This window comes from Schistocerca gregaria, chromosome 1, assembly GCF_023897955.1.
Source record: "Schistocerca gregaria isolate iqSchGreg1 chromosome 1, iqSchGreg1.2, whole genome shotgun sequence".
In the NCBI taxonomy this organism is placed as follows: Eukaryota; Metazoa; Arthropoda; class Insecta; order Orthoptera; family Acrididae; genus Schistocerca; species Schistocerca gregaria.
The window spans coordinates 1,107,486,856-1,107,504,325 of NC_064920.1; the positions used below are offsets into that span (position 1 = coordinate 1,107,486,856).

At 43.7% G+C, this 17,470-nt stretch overlaps 1 protein-coding gene across 1 annotated transcript in view; it reads left to right on the top strand.

The window, feature by feature from the left end:
- Positions 1 to 17,470, top strand: part of LOC126283194 (trypsin alpha-3-like) — an 84,198-nt gene that overhangs the window by 38,265 nt on the left and 28,463 nt on the right. The window contains exons 3-4 of the mRNA XM_049982252.1: positions 9,118 to 9,218; positions 17,134 to 17,269. Coding sequence (XP_049838209.1) covers positions 9,118 to 9,218; positions 17,134 to 17,269 — 237 coding nt within the window. The remainder of the gene's footprint in view (positions 1 to 9,117; positions 9,219 to 17,133; positions 17,270 to 17,470) is intronic.

Below are 17,470 nucleotides of genomic sequence, written 5' to 3' on the forward strand. Positions count from 1 at the left end.
TATTTAATTACGACTCACGTTTCGGTCTTTTATGCCATTTTCAAGTGACTAAGTTTATGTCGTTAACATATATTGCAGGACATCAAGCTCAAAACTGGCCATAAATTTAAAAAAAATGATCTTTTAACAACATGGTGATTTTACTTTTGGCATTTCGTGGGGAACCAATATTTTTCTTAAAGTATGGCCAATTTCGAGCTTGATGTCCTGCAGTATACTCGTATGTTAATGACAAACACTCAATCACTTGAAAATGGCATAAAAGGCCGAAACCTGGGTCGTAATTAAATAGACAACAATACAGTCAAATGGCGGTGTGTGCATTGAAAATTATGCAAAAGACTTAACATGTAGAGGAATATTACGATCACAGCTTCTTTAAACAAAGACTTTATTGCCTCTCACAATCACAAATAGACATCGCTCGATATCATAGGCGTCCAAAAGGGAAGGAAAGAGGGTGCTCTTGGCCTCTGCTGGAAGTATCTAGGTACAGGATTCTTAGTCATCACAGAATTCTCGCTGAGATCTAGCCATGACTGTCCAGGACTGCATTGTTAAAGCTAGCAACCACAGTGTCAAATGCCATGACTTTAGCAGTCACTACATATAAGTTGCATTTGTTCACGCTGTTCCAGAGAAATTACACCGATTCCTAATTGGAGAGTCGGTTTTGGCGCTGTTCATAGTCAAGGAGGATGTGAATCTTTTGAGGGACTGTGCTGAAACAGCGCCTTCAGTGTTTCTCTGGTACTTCCTCGTATCGCCCTTGTCGAGCTGCAGAAAGGGACCCACCGAACACGTTGATGCACGGACTGCCAATACAACGTAAATATGGCAGCAGTGCACATGTCCATCGCCTTTTCTCACAAGGGAAGTTCCCCATTACAACCCCCTCAGAGTTAGTGGTTTGTTGTGGTCTTCAGTCCTGAGACTGGTTTGATGCAGCTCTCCATGCTAATCTATCCTGTGCAAGCTTCTTCATCTCCCAGTACCTACTGCAGCCTACATCCTTCTGAATCTGCTTAGTGTACTCATCTCTTGGTCTCCCTCTATGATTTTTATCCTCCACGGTGCCCCCCAGTACTAAACTGATGATCCCTTGATGCCTCAGAACATGTCCTACCAACCGATCCCTAATTCTAGTCAGATTGAGTGGTAAGAGAGCGCATTGGCCAGCCCGTCAATAACTGAATTCAGATCGGACATGAAAACAAGAACGTGATGTACTAAACAGTGAAAAAAAGGCGAAGCAGAAACAGTGTACGTTTCAAAAATAATAAGTGCAAGAAGGTGCAAGCGGGAAGTTAAATGGCGTCGGGTTAAGGGATTGCAGTGTTGGACTGCTACACGGACGAGACGTGTTCAAAACTCCCTTCTGCCATTTTTTTTTTGTGTTCCCTTTATTCAGATTTGTGTCTGTGTCGTGGTGCAATGACCGTTTGCAACAGCGAGGTGTAAGGTAGGAAACCTATAATGACAGCTGATTCTTCAGAACTACTCTGTTACTAGCTGAATGGAAGCGGCTTTCGAGTGGGAACACCAGAAATTTGATGACGAGGCGACAAGTCAACCGAATCCTCTACCAGAAAACACGTCTGGTTTGTCATACATGGCATTAGTGACATTAAATGTGTCATGTGATAGAAATCTCTTACCGACGCACCTAATTTGTACCTTGCACATATAGGTGTTCATATGATTGTGAATGTGATCACTCCCAAGGAAAAGATGAAAACATAAGCCGCAGCAAATGAACGCAACAGTTTCACAATCACATAGTTTTACTGTGCTCTGTCAAAACATAGGCTTTTAACGTTTTTGAAGCTGCGTTACCTTTTGGAAGTTTTGACTCTTGTATTCATTTATTGGAACATAGTTGACACCCATTTTATTGTTGTTTTCATTTCTGTGAGACGTCGGTGTGGTATGTCGCTTGCTCTCACTATTCATCACATTTACTTGCGACAGTAACGTGTTCTTACCACATTACTCATATTCTATAACCAATGTACAGTATGACAATTGCCAAGGCTCCAGAAAGAGGAGAAATATTTCAATGACCGGACAGACAGCCGATGATGTGAAAAAATAAATAAAAAAAATTGCACGAGGTAGTTTCGAACAATCCAACACCATGACCACTTACGACGCCGTTCCCTGTTCCAAGCTGCTCTTTACTGCCCTTTTATTCTTGGACCATTCACTGATACTACACTACTGGCCATTAGAATTGCTAAACCACGAAGATGATGTGCTACAGACGCGAAATTTAACGGACAGGATGCAAATGAGCATTCACACAACGTGGCGTCCCCTACAACATGCTGGCATGAGGAACGTTTCCAGCCGATTTCTCATACACAAATAGCAGTTGACTAGCGTTGCCTGGTGAAACGTTGTTATGAGGCCTCGTGTAAGGAGGAGAAATGCGCACCATCACGTTTCCGACTTTCATAAAGGTCGGATTGTAGCCTATCGCGATTGCGGTTTATCGTATCGCGACAATGCTGCTCGAGTTGGTCGAGATCCAATGACTGTTCGCAGAATATGGAATCGGTGGGTTCAGGAGGGTAATACGGAACGCCGTGCTGGATCCAAACGGCCTCGTATCACTAGCAGTCAAGATGACAGGCATCTTATCCGCATGGCTGTAACGGATCGTGCAGCCACGTCTCGATCCCTGAGTCAACAGATGGAGACGTTAGCAAGACAACAACCATCTGCACGAACAGTTCGACGACGTTTGCAGCAGCATGAACTATCAGCTCGGAGACCATGGCTGCGGTTACCCTTAACGCTCCATCACAGAGAGGAGCGCCTGTGATGGTGTACTCAACGACGAACCTGGATGCACGAATGGCAAAACGTCATTTTTTCGGATGAATCAAGATTCTGTTTACAGCATCATGATGGTCGCATCCGTGTTTGGCAACATCGCGGTGAACGCACATTGGAAGCGTGTATTCGTCATCGCCATACTGGCGTATCACCCGCCGTGATGGTATGGGGTGCCATTGATTACACGTTTCGGTCACCTCTTGTTCGCGTTGGCGGCTCTTTGAACAGTGGACGTTACATTTCAGATGTGTTACGACCCGTGGCTCTACCCTTCATTTGATCCCTGCGAAACCCTACATTTCAGCAGCATAATGCACGACCGCATGTTGCAGGTCCTGTACGGGCCTTTCTGGATACAGAAAATATTCGACTGCTGACACGGCCAGCACATTCTCCAGATCTCTCACCAATTGAAAACGCCTGGTCAATGGTGGCCGAGCAAGTGGCTCGTCACAATTCGCCAGTCACTACTCTTGATGAACTGTGGTATCGTTTTGAGGCTTGCATGGGCAGCTGTACCTGTACACGCCATCCAAGCTCTGTTTGTCTCAATGCCCAGGGGTATCAAGGCCGTTATTACGGCCAGAGGTGGTTGTTCTGGGTACTGATTTCTCAGGATCTATGCACCCAAATTGCGTGAAAATGTAATCACATCCTAGGTCTAGTATAATATATTTGTCCAATGAATACCCGTTTATCATCTGCATTTCTTCTTGGTGTAGCAATTTTAATGGCAAGTAGTGTATTTTGCTTTTTTTTTCACAGTTCAGAACACTTCTTCCTGTTTTCATGCTTTACGTGTGTTCAGCTTTTGACGGGCAGTCCACTGGACCCTCTTACCACTAAATCTGAGGGGGGGAGGGGATGAGGATATTACTTTGTCAGTTATCTTAAGGAAATAAATAGAAGACACAAAAGTAATGCAATAAATCCAGTAAAGTCATCAAACGAGAAGTTTCGTTAACAAACGAAGTGTTGTATATGGCGTCTAATAAGGCGTACCGATTCGATTCATAATGACAGTGTATCTAGGGCACAACTAGGTTTCAACATATATAGACAGTAAGACGCAACTCTCAAGCGTTTTTGGAAAACCCGAGTTTGAAAATTACAGGCATGCTTATCATGTGTGTGCTGAGTACAACCGCCAGTGTTCAGAAAGTCGGTTTCTGAGGGAATAAGCGCTTAGTTTCACATATGCGAGATCTCCGTCTCGGATCTCGCTGCCGATACGTTATTTTTCGTTTCAACGTCATTCTGTTCTCAGTATGGAGTATGACCACCTCTGGCATCAATACGGACCTGGCAACAACGGGACATGTTGTGAATTACGTCATCAGTCTCATGTTGAGGCAAAAACTCCCATTCTTCCTGCAGAGCTGCTCATAAGTATTGGAGTGTGGTTGGTGGATGCTGACGTGACGCAACCTGTCTCCCTGGTGCATCCTACACATGCTCTATGGGATTCAAATAGGGAGAGCGAGCAGCCTGCGCCATGCGTTCAGTGTCCAACGAAACATCAACCACTAATGCTCTATGAGGTCGAACATCATCCTACATTAGTACGAAGTCAGGTCTTGGCCCACAGCACCTCCCAACAACCGTGGATGATATTCTAAGATCTCCTGGTACCTGACAGCAGTTGAATCTTCCAAACTTTACAGAAGCTCTCTGTAAAGTTTGGAAGGTAGGAGACGAGGTACTGGCAGAAGCAAAGCTGTGAGGACGGGGCGTGAGTCGTGCTTGGGTTGCTCAGTTGGTAGAGCACTTGCCCGCGAAAGGCAAAGGTCCCGAGTTCGAGTCTCGGTCCGGCACACAGTTTTAATCTGCCAGGAAGTTTCAACATAATCCCTGCCAATATCAGTAGGGATCCTCCTCGATATCGGTCTCTTTCCACAATGTTTGAGATGCCGAAAAGGTGTGTTACGTGCTCTCCAGATGCGAATCCGTCCAGAATGACTCTCTAGACCAAATCTAGACCAAATCGGTTCTCATCTGCAAAAGAGCGTTGGCCCACCATTCGACCATCCAGGCGACAGGTTGACAGCTCCAATATAGACGTTCCCTTCTGCGAAGGCACGACAAGGGTAAACAGACTGCAGGTCTCCAACAGGAAAGGCCATTCTTGTGAAGCCTTCTGTACACTGTTTGCCTCTATACAACACGTCCAGTGGATGCTGCGAAGTCAGATGTCAGCTGCAGTGCAGTAGTAAGGCGGTACCGTCGTGCCATTACAGCCAAATAACGACCCACTCTTTCTGATGTCACACGTGGTTGGCGCTGTCCTGGGTTCCGGGATACAGCTGCGGTCTCTATAAACAGCACCTCCTCCGAGAAACAACAGGACGATTCACATTAAGCCATCGGGCCACTTGCTTTGACCCTTCACAGCAGAGAGTCTTAGGCGTCTTCTCTGTGCCACAATGCGTCGTCTGCGACTGTGTACTCAGCGACCGTCCTGTAGTTATTTCTCTAGATTGTCGCACAGATGACAAAATAGTAGATATCGAAATAGACGACAGAGGGATAGAAAAACAATTAAAATCGCTCAAAAGAGGAAAGGCCGCTGGACCTGATGGGATACCAGTTCGATTTTACACAGAGTACGCGAAGGAACTTGCCCCCCTTCTTGCAGCGGTGTACCGTAGGTCTCTAGAAGAGCGTAGCGTTCCAAAGGATTGGAAAAGGGGACAGGTCATCCCCGTTTTCAGGAAGGGACCTCGAACAGATGTGCAGAACTATAGACCTATATCTCTAACGTCGATCAGTTGTAGAGTTTTGGAACACGTATTAAGTTCGAGTATAATGACTTTTCTGGAGACTAGAAACTATTCTTTTGGAATCAGCACGGGTTTCGAAAAAGACGATCGTGTGAAACCCAGCTCGCTCTATTCGTCCACGAGACTCAGAGGGCCATAGACATGGGTTCCCAGGTAGATGCCGTGTTTCTTGACTTGCGCAAGGCGTACGATACAGTTCCCCACAGTCGTTTAATGAACAAAGTAAGAGCATATGGACTATCACACCAATTGTGTGATTGGATTGAAGAGTTCCTGGATAACAGAACACAGCATGTCATTCTCAATGGAAAGAAGTCTTCCGAAGTAAGAGTGATTTCAGGTGTGCAGCAGGGGAGTGTCGTAGGACCGTTGCTATTCACAAAATATATATCAAATGACCTTGTGGATGACATCGGAAGTTCACTGAGGCTTTATGCGGATGGTTCTGTAGTACATCGAGAGGTTGTAACAATGGAAAATTGTACTGAAATGCAGGAGGATCTGCAGCGAATTGATGCATGGTGCAGGGAATGGCAATTAAATCTCAATGTAGACAAGTGTAATGTGCTGCGAATACATAGAAAGATAGATCCCTTATCATTTAGCTACAATATAGCAGGTCAGCAACTGGAAGCAGTTAATTCCATAAATTGTCTGGGTGTACGCTTTAGGAGTGATTTAAAATGGAATGATCATATAAAGTTGATCGTCGGTGAAGCAAATGCCATACTGAGAGTCATTGGAACAGTCGTAAGGAAATGCAATCCGAAAACAAAGGAAGTAGGCTACAGTACGCTTGTTCGCCCATTGCTTGAATACTGCTTAGCAGTGTAGGATCCGTACCAGATGAGGTTGGTGGAGGAGGTAGAGAAGATCCAACGGAGAGCAGCGCGCTTCGTTACAGGATCATTTAGTAATCGCGAAAGCGATACGGAGATGATAGATAAACTCCAGTGGAAGACTGCAGGAGAGACGCTCTGTAGCTCGGTACGGGCTCTTGTTGAAGTTTCGAGAAAATACCTTCACCAAGGAGTCAAGCAGTATACAGGGTGAGTCACCGAACATTACCGCTGGATATATTTCGTAAACCACATCAAATACTGACGAATCGATTCCACAGACCGAACGTGAGGAGAGGGGCTAGTGTAATTTGTTAATACAAACCATAAAAAATGCATGGAAGTATGTTTTTTTAACACAAACCTACGTTTTTTTAAAAATGTAACACCTATAGTTTTGTTAGCACATCTGAACATATAAACAAATACGTAATCAGTGTCGTTTGTTGCATTGTAAAATGTTTATTACATCCGGAGATATTGTAACCTAAAGTTGACGCTTCAGTACCACTCCTCCGCTGTTCGATCGTGTGTATCGGAGAGCACCGAATTACTTAGGGATCCAAAGGGAACGGTGATGGACCTTAGGTACAAAGAGACTGGAACAGCACATTACGTCCACATGCTAACACCATTTTATTGGTATTTTTCACTGACGCATATGTACATTACCATGAGGGGTGATGTACAAGTACACACGTGGTTTCCGTTTTCAATTACGGAGTGGATGAGTGTGTCCCGACATGTCAGGCCAATAGATGTTCAATGTGGTGGCCATTATTTGCTGCAAACAGTTGCAATCTCTGGCGTAAAGAATGTCGTACACGCCGCAGTATATCTGGTGTAATGTCGCCGCAGGCTGCCACAAAACGTTGCTTCATATCCTCTGGGGTTGTAGGCACATCACGGTACACATTCTCCTTTAACGTATCCCACAGAAAGAAGTCCAGTGGTGTAAGATCAGGAGAACGGGCTGGCCAATTTATGCGTCCTCCACGTCCTATGAAACGCCCGTCGAACATCCTGTCAAGGGTCAGCCTAGTGTTAATTGCGGAATGTGCAGGTGCACCATCATGCTGATACCACATACCTCGACGCGTTTCCAGTGGGACACTTTCGAGCAACGTTTGCAGATCATTCTGTAGACATCGCGATGTATGTTGCAGCTGTTTGGGCCCCTGCAATGAAGTGAGGACCAATGAGGTGGTCGCCAATGATCCCGTCACATACATTTACAGTCCACGATCGATGTCGCTCTTCCTGTCTGATCCAGCGAGGATTGTCCACGGACCAGTAATGCATGTTCCGTAGATTCACTGCCCCGTGGTTTGTGAAATCCGCTTCATCAGTAAACAGGTATAACTGCAACGTATTCTCTGTTAATGCACACTGACAGAATTGCACTCGATGATTAAAGACATCACCATGTAATTGCTCATGTAGCGACACATGAAACGGGTGAAAGCGGTGACGGTGCAGTATGCGCATGACACTGCTCGCCGACCGTGGCTCGTGTTTGTTACAACACGTAACTGAACGTCGGAGGTTTCAAGCGTCAACTTTAGGTTACAATATATCCGGATGTAATTAACATTTAACAATGCAACAAAAGGCACCGATTACGTATTTGTTTATATGTTCAGATGTGCTAACAAAACTAAAATGGTTCCATTTAAAAAAACGTAGGTTTGTGTTAAAAAACATACTTCCGTGCATTTTTGTATGGTTTGTATTAAACAGTTACATTAGCCACTCTTCTCACTTTCGGTCTGTGGAATCGGTTCGTCAGTATTTGATGTGGTTTACGAAATATATCCAGTGGTAACGTTAGGTGACTCACCCTGTATTGTGACTCACCCTGTATTGCTCTCTCCTACGTGTATCTCGCGAAGAGACCATGAGGATAAAATCAGAGAGATTAGAGCCCACACAGAGGCACACCGACAATCCTTTCCACGAACAATACGAGACTGAAATAGAAGGGAGAACCGATAGAGGTACTCAAGGTACCCTCCGCCCCACACCGTCAGGTGGCTTGCGGTGTGTGGCTGCAGATGTAGATGTAGACTGTAGATGTTAGACTATCCTGCAAATACTACCTCGCTTGATAGGTGCACTGACGTCATTGCTGGCGTGAGTGTCTGTTGTTCGGAATGCCGTAGTCCGTGCACAACACGATCGTACGGACATCTGTTGACAGTTTGCATGGTTATATCGTGAATTAGACACAGGGCAGCGAAATAGCAGTTTGTCGCTTTAATTTTGGACACCAATTTGTATTGAAAGCCACAGAGGTTTACTATACATGGGTTGATGTGTTATTTTGTATGAAGAGTCATTCACCGATGCGGAGGTACCTTCAGGAGCACCCCAGGCAAATGTGTTGGGACCATTGCTATCCATACTGAATAATAATGACCTGACAGACAATATTGATAGAATCCTCAGACTTTTTGCAGATAATGCAGATATCTGTAAAAAAATACTGTCCTAAAAAAGCTGCACAAATATTCCCTCAGATCTTGATAGGGTTTCAAAGACGTACAGAGACCTTCAGCTCGCCTCAGTGTTCAGAAATGCATTTATCGCTATTTTTGCTTCGCAGCCTGGTAGGTAGCAAGAACTAAGCTATTAGAATGCGTTGTGTTTTGTTGCAGCTGTCGGTGCAACTTGATTTTCTCGGCACCTACATCCACGCCTGTGGCGCGTCTATCCTCAACGAGTTCTGGGCTATTACCGCCGCCCACTGTTTCGAAATGTAAGTATGTGTGAAGCGAAACGACAAACGTAGACAGTAGATTGATTTCCAAATCGTATGTGATGTAGCCTCGTGTACGCGAAAGAGAAGGGAAAGAGTGGGGAAACAGTGCAAGAACATGTCAGGATGGTAGTCAATTGCACTGAACTGTGGGGGCCGACAAAGTACTAAAGTGCGCGTCATTTACGATGGTGGCCGAGTTTAGGTTCGTTCTGCGCATCTAACGTCACAAAACGCAGTCAACCATTGAACAGAGAACGACGTTGCCAGATCTCTACTGCAGTGCAGAGCACAGACGAGTGTCGTCAGTTTTAGAAACATTCAGTCAAATAAAGTAACTGAACAAAAGTAAACTCTTAATAGCATACTTTCTTTGATAGAAAGTTTGGAAAAAAACATTCTGTATACCAATTGCTTCGTATTCTATTAATTAATTAAATCAAACAAGCAATATGCCTCCTAACTCAGGCGATAGCAAGGAAAGCTGTTTGTATCATTCTCACAAACCGCTTTTCGCAATAAAGAACAGCGGTAATTGTTTATTTCCTATTGTACTTCGACGAAATGTGAGTAATTCATAGTCATGCCAACAGTGTTTGTCGGTATTATGCGTGATATTTTAAAGTCCTGCGGGAGAGTTATTGCATGAGGAGCTGCGATAGTGTAAGGGTTAAAGTGTCGCTGGCGCGGTAGCTCAGTGTGTTCGGTTAGAGGGTCAGCTGCCCTGTGTAATAAAAAAACTGAATTAAACCATCAACGACGAACTTGAATGGGTGTCTTACAACGTCCGCCCCGAGCAGATGTAACGTACGAAAGCGAACAAAATGAGATACAAAAAAGTATTTGGATGCTAAGCGAAAGGTTCTGAGTTCAAACCCTTAGTATTTTCTTTATTTTAAAACAATATCGATGTGTCTTACTTCATGAATTTTATTCGTTTGAATGTCATTTTTTAAAATTTCTACTTGCAACTAAAATCGATCATACGGAAAGTATACTCTATGGACTTTTACCTCTGAAAACTCTTCAAAATTTCGTGCAATGATTGACTACATCTAATGCTGCACAAAAATTGCGTAGAACATCGAAACAAAATAAAGTCATTCTAGATATCAGTCAAGAATGATGTGTAAGAGTCAAATTTTTGAGCCAAATAGTTTTTGTGAAATCGAATGATAAAGTGTGTCAAAGCAGTCTAAGCACCTTGTGTCTGCACAGGCTAGCAGTGCAGTGATGACAAAATCGCGCTCAGCGCGGAATGCGGGGAGCACGTTTCTGTAGAAGCGAAAGGGTTTATGCGGCCGTGGTGGCTTTACTTCATAAACTGCGGGCTCCCACCTAAACTTAAGTTTGCGAGCTATACTATACTATGGCGCTGCTTCTCTTGGCGCGTGCAACTGGCAACGCAGCAATCACCCGCGTCTGGCGGGCATGTGCGAACCGCCAAGATAAAAGAATTGAACTATAAATGAAGAGCTACGAAAAAGAATACGTAAATGAAGAACTCCAAGGAACCACTAAAAAAGAAGGAATAGGTAAGTTGTGCATGTGAATATAAAAATCTTTTTAATGTGGAAGTAGCAATAAAGATTTAAAAAATGGATAAATTGAAGTAGATATGATTTAGAAACTGTTCTAGATAACGGATACAAGACTTAAGATAAATCAAAACACGTTCATAGGGTTTGTTGACTAAGAAAAATCGTTAGACAATGCAAAACTGGCGCAAGACCGATATTCTCAAAGCAAGGTGTAAGCTACGGATATAGACGGGGGACATGTAACGGATAGAAGAACCAAGAGGGAAAAATAAAGACTAAGAAAAAAGTGCTCGGGTTAGAAAGAGAATAAGGCACAAAAGTTTCATCCCTACTGTTCAGTCGATACATCGGAGTTCCAATGATGGAAATAAAAGAAAGATTTAGGAGTGGAAAAAAATCAGGACGGGAAGATATCAATGATAATGTCAGTTGATGACATTGCTATCCTCAGTGAAGGTGAAGAAGAATTACAGGACCTGTTCGATAGAATGTACAAATGAGTACAGAATCTTAAATGAGAGTAAACCGAAAGTAATCAGGAATAGCAGAAATGAGACTACTGATGAGCTTGACTTTGAAATTGATGACCACGTTGAGAACGAAGTGAAGGAATTCCGTTTCATTTCAAGCAAAATAACAAATGACAGGCGAAACAAGCAGGACATAAGAAACACACTAGCACAGGCACAGGCCAAGGGATTTCTGCTAGTATCAAACATCGGCCTTAACCTGAGGAAGAAGTTTTTGAAAACGTGCGCTTGGAGCACAGTGTTCGATGATTCGGAACCACAAAAAAATGGCTCAAATGGCTCCGAGCACTATGGGACTTAACTTCGGAAGTCATCAGTACCCTAGGACTTAGAACTACTTAAACCTAACTAACCTAAGGACAACACACACATTCATGCCCGAGGCAGGATTCGAACCTGCGACTGGAGCGGTCTCGCGGTTCCAGACTGTAGCGCCTAGAACCGCTCGGCCACTCAGGCCAGCTCTGAACCACAGACTATAGGAAAACCGAAAAAGAAGACAATCGAAGAGTTTGGGTAGGTTGCATAGAAGAATCTTGAAAATTATGTGGACTAATTAGCAATAAGGATGTATCTCGTCGAATCGTTGAGGAGGGGAACATGTAGAGAAAGAAATGTTCAAATGTGTGTGGATTCCTAAGAAACCAAACTGCTGAATCATCGGTCCCTAGACTTACACACTACTTAAACTTATTTAAACGAAGTTATGCTGAGAACAACTCACACACGCCCATGCCCAAAGGAGTACTCGAACCTCCGGCGGGAGGGGGCGCGCAATCCGTGATATGGCGCCTCAAACCGCGCGGCCACTTCGCGCGGCTGTAGAAAAACATTGACAAGAAGAAGGGAAATAACGACATAACATGCTTTAGATCACCAAGGAATAATTTATATGGTACTTGCGAGAGTTGTGAAAGGTAAAAAACTGTAGGAGAAGACAGATTTGAATATATCCAATGAATATTTAAAGACGTCGGTTGTGTTCTACTATGAAGTGGTTGGCACAGGAGAGTAATTCGTGGCACTCCGCATCAAACCGATCAGAAGACTCATGGTCCGAAAAGATCATTTACATATACTGACGAGTCAAAGATACTGGTACACCTGCCTAATATCGTGTAGGACCCCTGCGAGCACGCAGAAGTGGCGCAACACGACGTCGCACGGACTCGACTAATGTCTGAAGTACTGCTGGAGGGAACTGAAAGCTTAAATTCTGCAGCACTGTCCATAAATCTGTAAGAATACAAAGGGGTACAGATCTCTTCTGAACATCATGTTGCTAGGCATCCCAGATATAATCAATAATGTTCATGTCTGCGGAGATTGCTGGCAAGTGGAAGTGTTTAAACTCAGAAAAGCGTTCCTGAAGCAACTCTGTAGCAGTTCTGGACTTGTGGGGTGTCGCATTGTCTTGCTGAAATTACCCCAGGTCGTTCGGAATGCACAATAGACATGAATGGACGCACGTGGTCAGGTGAAATGCTTACGTACGTGTCACCTGTCAGACTCGTATCTAGACGTATCAGAGATCCCATATCACTTAAACTGCATACGCCTCACACCATTACAGAGCCTCCACCAGCTTGAACAGTCCCGTGCTGGTTATGCAGGGTCAATGGATTCATGAGGTTGTCTCCATATCCTTACACGTCCATCTGCCCGATATAAGTTGAAACGAGACTCGTCCGACCGGCAACATGTTTAGAGTCATCAACAGTCCAATGTCGGTGTTGACGGGCCCAGGCGAGGCGTAAAGTTTTGTGTTGTGCAGTCATAAATGGTACATGAATGTGCATCCGGCTCTGAAAGCCCATATCGACGATGTTTAGTTGAATGGTTCGCATCTGACACTTGTTGACGGCCCAGCACTGACGTTTGCAGCAATTTGCGGAAGGGTTGCACTTCTGTCACTTTGAACGATTCTCTTCAGTCGTCGTTGGTCCCGTTCTTGCCGGATCTTTTTCCCAGCCGCAGCGATGTCGGAGATTTGATGTTTTACCGAATTCCTGATATTCACGGCACACTCGTGGAATGGTCGTACGGGAAAATCCCCACTTCATCGCTACATCGATGTTGCTGTGTTCCATCGCTCGTGCGCCGACTATAACACCACGTTCAAACTCACGTAAATCTTGAAAAACTGCCATTTTTGCAGCAATAACTGATCTGACGATTGCGCCAGACACTTGTTGTCTTAAGTTTAATTATCTCTGTATTTGAATACGCATGTCTATACCAGTTTCTTTGGCTCTGCAGTGCAGTTAGTGAATAGTTTCTTGGGGTATCCCCGAAGCTACTGTTACTGCTGAAGATTTTTCTCCATTGGGACCGAAGTGCAGTATTCTGTTTGCTGGTAACATGTCAATCCGTGTGAGTGTAATAGACAAAGATCTTTACTTTGCCGTTAAAATTTTATTTCAGATGTACTGTGAGTAGTGACAAAGACAGTTGTGTTAATTTGTTAGCATGGAAGCCACTGTGCGCTACTTAGTCATCTGCAAGAAGCCAGCCATACACAGCAACAAATCATGTATCTGATTCCATATTATTTTGGAAGAAATTGAAGAAATCTACAGAACATATAGTGCCGAACTAACTTAATTATCAGTAGCAGGTTCAACCACTGGGAGAAAACTGGATTAGTTACGACCAAGGCCACAAAACTGGAAGAGCGATGGTATCTCAGAGAGTGCAGAAGAGGGGAACCAAACACATAAAAATCTGCCCCTAAGGGAAGTGGTCTGATTCTCTTACTGAGAATCACTGGTGGATTTTTCGTCTACCTTGTCAGTCACCCTTGTTCTCCCATTAATGGTTTTCATCTGCTAACTGACTTCAGTCATTCACTGGTTGACTTGTTGACATGGTACGCTAAATACTATTGTGTTGACAACCTCCACAGACTGGCGTTGCATACGTCACCCTGTATAGGACTTAAAAAAAAAGTCAGCTGAAGAAGGCCTCACGATTGGAATTAATACAATTAACGTTGACCTTGTACGCAGCTACTTTATGTTCGATAACAAAATGAACAGAAAAATACAAAATTTTCTCTCTCTCTCTCTCTCTCTCTCTCTCTCTCTCTCTCTCTCTCTCACACACACACACACACACACACACACACACAACACACGTACAACAAGAAGAAACAGTTTCATTTACAAGGTGACGATATTCACAACCTAGACGGAACACAAATGAATAAACGTAACGGATTTATGGATAGCGCTGCAGGATTCATGGTGTCAGTTCCCTCCAGCACTGGTTCAGACATTAGTCGAGTCCGTGCCACATCGTGTTGCGGAATCGGTCCCTAAGCTTACTCACTACTTAATCTAACTTAAACTAACTTACGCTCTCTCCCGGGTTCGATTCCCGGCGGTGTCAGGGATTTTCTCTGCCTCGTGATGACTGGGTGTTGTGATGTCCTTAGGTTAGTTAGGCTTAAGTAGTTCCAAGTTCTAGGGGACTGATGACCATAGATGTTAAGTCCCATAATGCTCAGAGCCCATTTAACTTACGCTATGGACAACACACACACCCATGCCCGAGGGAGGACTCGAACTTGCGACGGGGGGAGTCGCGTGGACCGTGACAAGACGCCCTAGACCGCGCAGCTACCCCGCGCGGCGCTTCTGTGTGCTTGCGGGAGCCCTACCGATATTAGGCAGGTGTACCAGTTTCTTTGGTTCTTCAGTGTATTTAGGCTAGGAAAGTACGGTCTCTGAAGACAATTTTTAATGTTAGTGGTTTGAAGTAAAGTGTTGTGTCGATATCGCTTGCTGGAAATACTTACTGCCATTCAACACTGCTATGTGTACTGGTCCCAAAACAACCTCATTTCCGACTTCAGTGGTGTCAAGCTGAGCTCATTGGAGGGCACAGGGGAGGTCTGTTCTGCCTCGGTGCCGGTGGTGGCCGCGAATTGGTCAGAAGTAGGCCAGTCTTCAATCAATCTGTCGGTGTGCTAGACAAATTGGACCTACATCTGGATTTATGGTCTGGGGTGAGATTTCGTATGACAGCAGGAGCACTCTCGAGGTTATCCCAAATTTGTACGTCAGTCTAGTGATTCGACCGGTCTGCTCCCATTTGAGAACAGTATTCCAGAGAGTGCTTTCCAGCAGTATAACGCTCACCCACATACCGATCTTTTAACCCAATACGGTCTACAGAGTGTCGATATTTGCCTAGGCCTGCTCGATCACCAGATCTGTCTCCAATCGAGCACATGTGGGACCATCGGATACATGTGGGACCATTGGACAACAACTCGAGCGTCATCCCCAAACAACATTAAGTGTCCCTGTATTGACCGGTCAAGTGCAACAGTCATGAAACTCCACCTCACAAACTGACATTTGGCACATGTACAACACACTACATGTATTTCTGGTTGCTTGAATGCAATATTCTAGTGGTTACATTAGTTATTAATGTATCAGCATTTCACATTTACAATGGCTTATCTGGCCACGCTTGCATTAACCTGAGATCTAGCAATGTTAATCATTTACATATGTTACCTAGACATGCCTACACAAATGTATTCTTGAAATATCATTACTGTATCTTAATTATTTTTTGTTGTTGCGGTTTTTTCCTCCAGTGTATTAATGCTGTTCATCAGTTCATAGAACCACAATTCCAGGTGTGTAGTTTAACTACGTCGTCATCTCACTAGCTAGGCTGTGTATTTGATTAACAATTGCCTAGGTAATGCGAGTAGTAAAAACGTATTCTGGAATATGATGAATTAAAATAATAACCTTCTCTATTCATGTAGCCTTACTCTGACGCAGCAGGAGGAAATTATCCAACAATAAAAAAATTCAGACCACATCTCTGAAGAAACGATAGTCAAGAATAAAAATTTTTGAAATTAGTGTGTGTGTGTGTGTGTGTGTGTGTGTGTGTGTGTGTGTGTGTGTGTGTGTTATTTGATAAAACAAACGTAAAATTAAATGCAATATATAGTCACACCAACAAACGATCAGTATGTACTGGGTGATCATAAAGTCAGTATAAATTTGAAAACTGAATAAATCACGGAATAATGTAGATAGAGAGTTAAAAATTGACACACATGCTTGGAATGACATGGGGTTTTATTAGAACCAAAAAATACAGACGTTTAAAAAATGTCCGACAGATGCCGCTTCATCTGATCAGAATAGCAATAATTAGCATAACAAAGCAAATATGATGTTCTTTACAGGAAATGCTCAATATGTCCACCATAATTCCTCAACAATAGCTGTAGTTGAGGAATTATGGTGTGAACAGCACTGTAAAGCATGTCCGGAGTTATGGTGAGGCATTGGGGTCGGATGTTGTTTTTCAGCATCCCTAGAGATGTAGGTCGATCGCGATACACTTGCGACTTCAGGTAACCCCAAAGCCAATAATCGCACGGACTGAGGTCTGGGGACCTGGGAGGCCAAGCGTGACGAAAGTGGCGGCTGAGCACACGATCATCACCAAACAACGCGCCCAAGAGATCTTTCACGCGTCTAGCAATATGGGGTGTTTTTTCTTGGTTCTAATAAAACCCCATGTCATTCCAAGCATGTGTGTCAATTTTTACCTCTCAATCTGCATTATTCCGTGATTTATTAAGTTTTCAAATTTATACTGTCTTTTTTATCAGCCGGTACTTATGTAAAAATATACCCGAGACGTAACATTTCCAACATCAAAGAGAGAAATTCGGTACATGATCGATGGAAGTCCGGACCGTCAATTATGATACAAATCTTGTAATATCGTGGTGAAATAACAAATTTCCGCACTGTGTCACAATCTTCTTTCTCTTGTGATTTCTTGTTTTCTTGTTTGTAGGGGTGGCTTCTATGCGATCCTAGCGGGAACAACCAGTCTCGTGCAAGGTGGTTCCATGATAAACATCAGTGAGACTATAATCCATCCTGAATACGACAGTTCTAATTCCTGGATCAACGACATCGCCTTAATCAAGGTAGGCACAGATCTCAACATCTGACGGTAAGACAGAATCTTTATTAGATTAAGTTTCGCCTTTGCCCTATAGCTTGAGATGTGACTAATTCCCAGAAATGTATCCCACTAATGAGTTTTTCTTTTTCAGGAAGACTTGTTACATTGAGACCTGGTTTTACGAGGTTTTCTGTTTTCAAGATCCGTATAAGCAGTTAAAAAT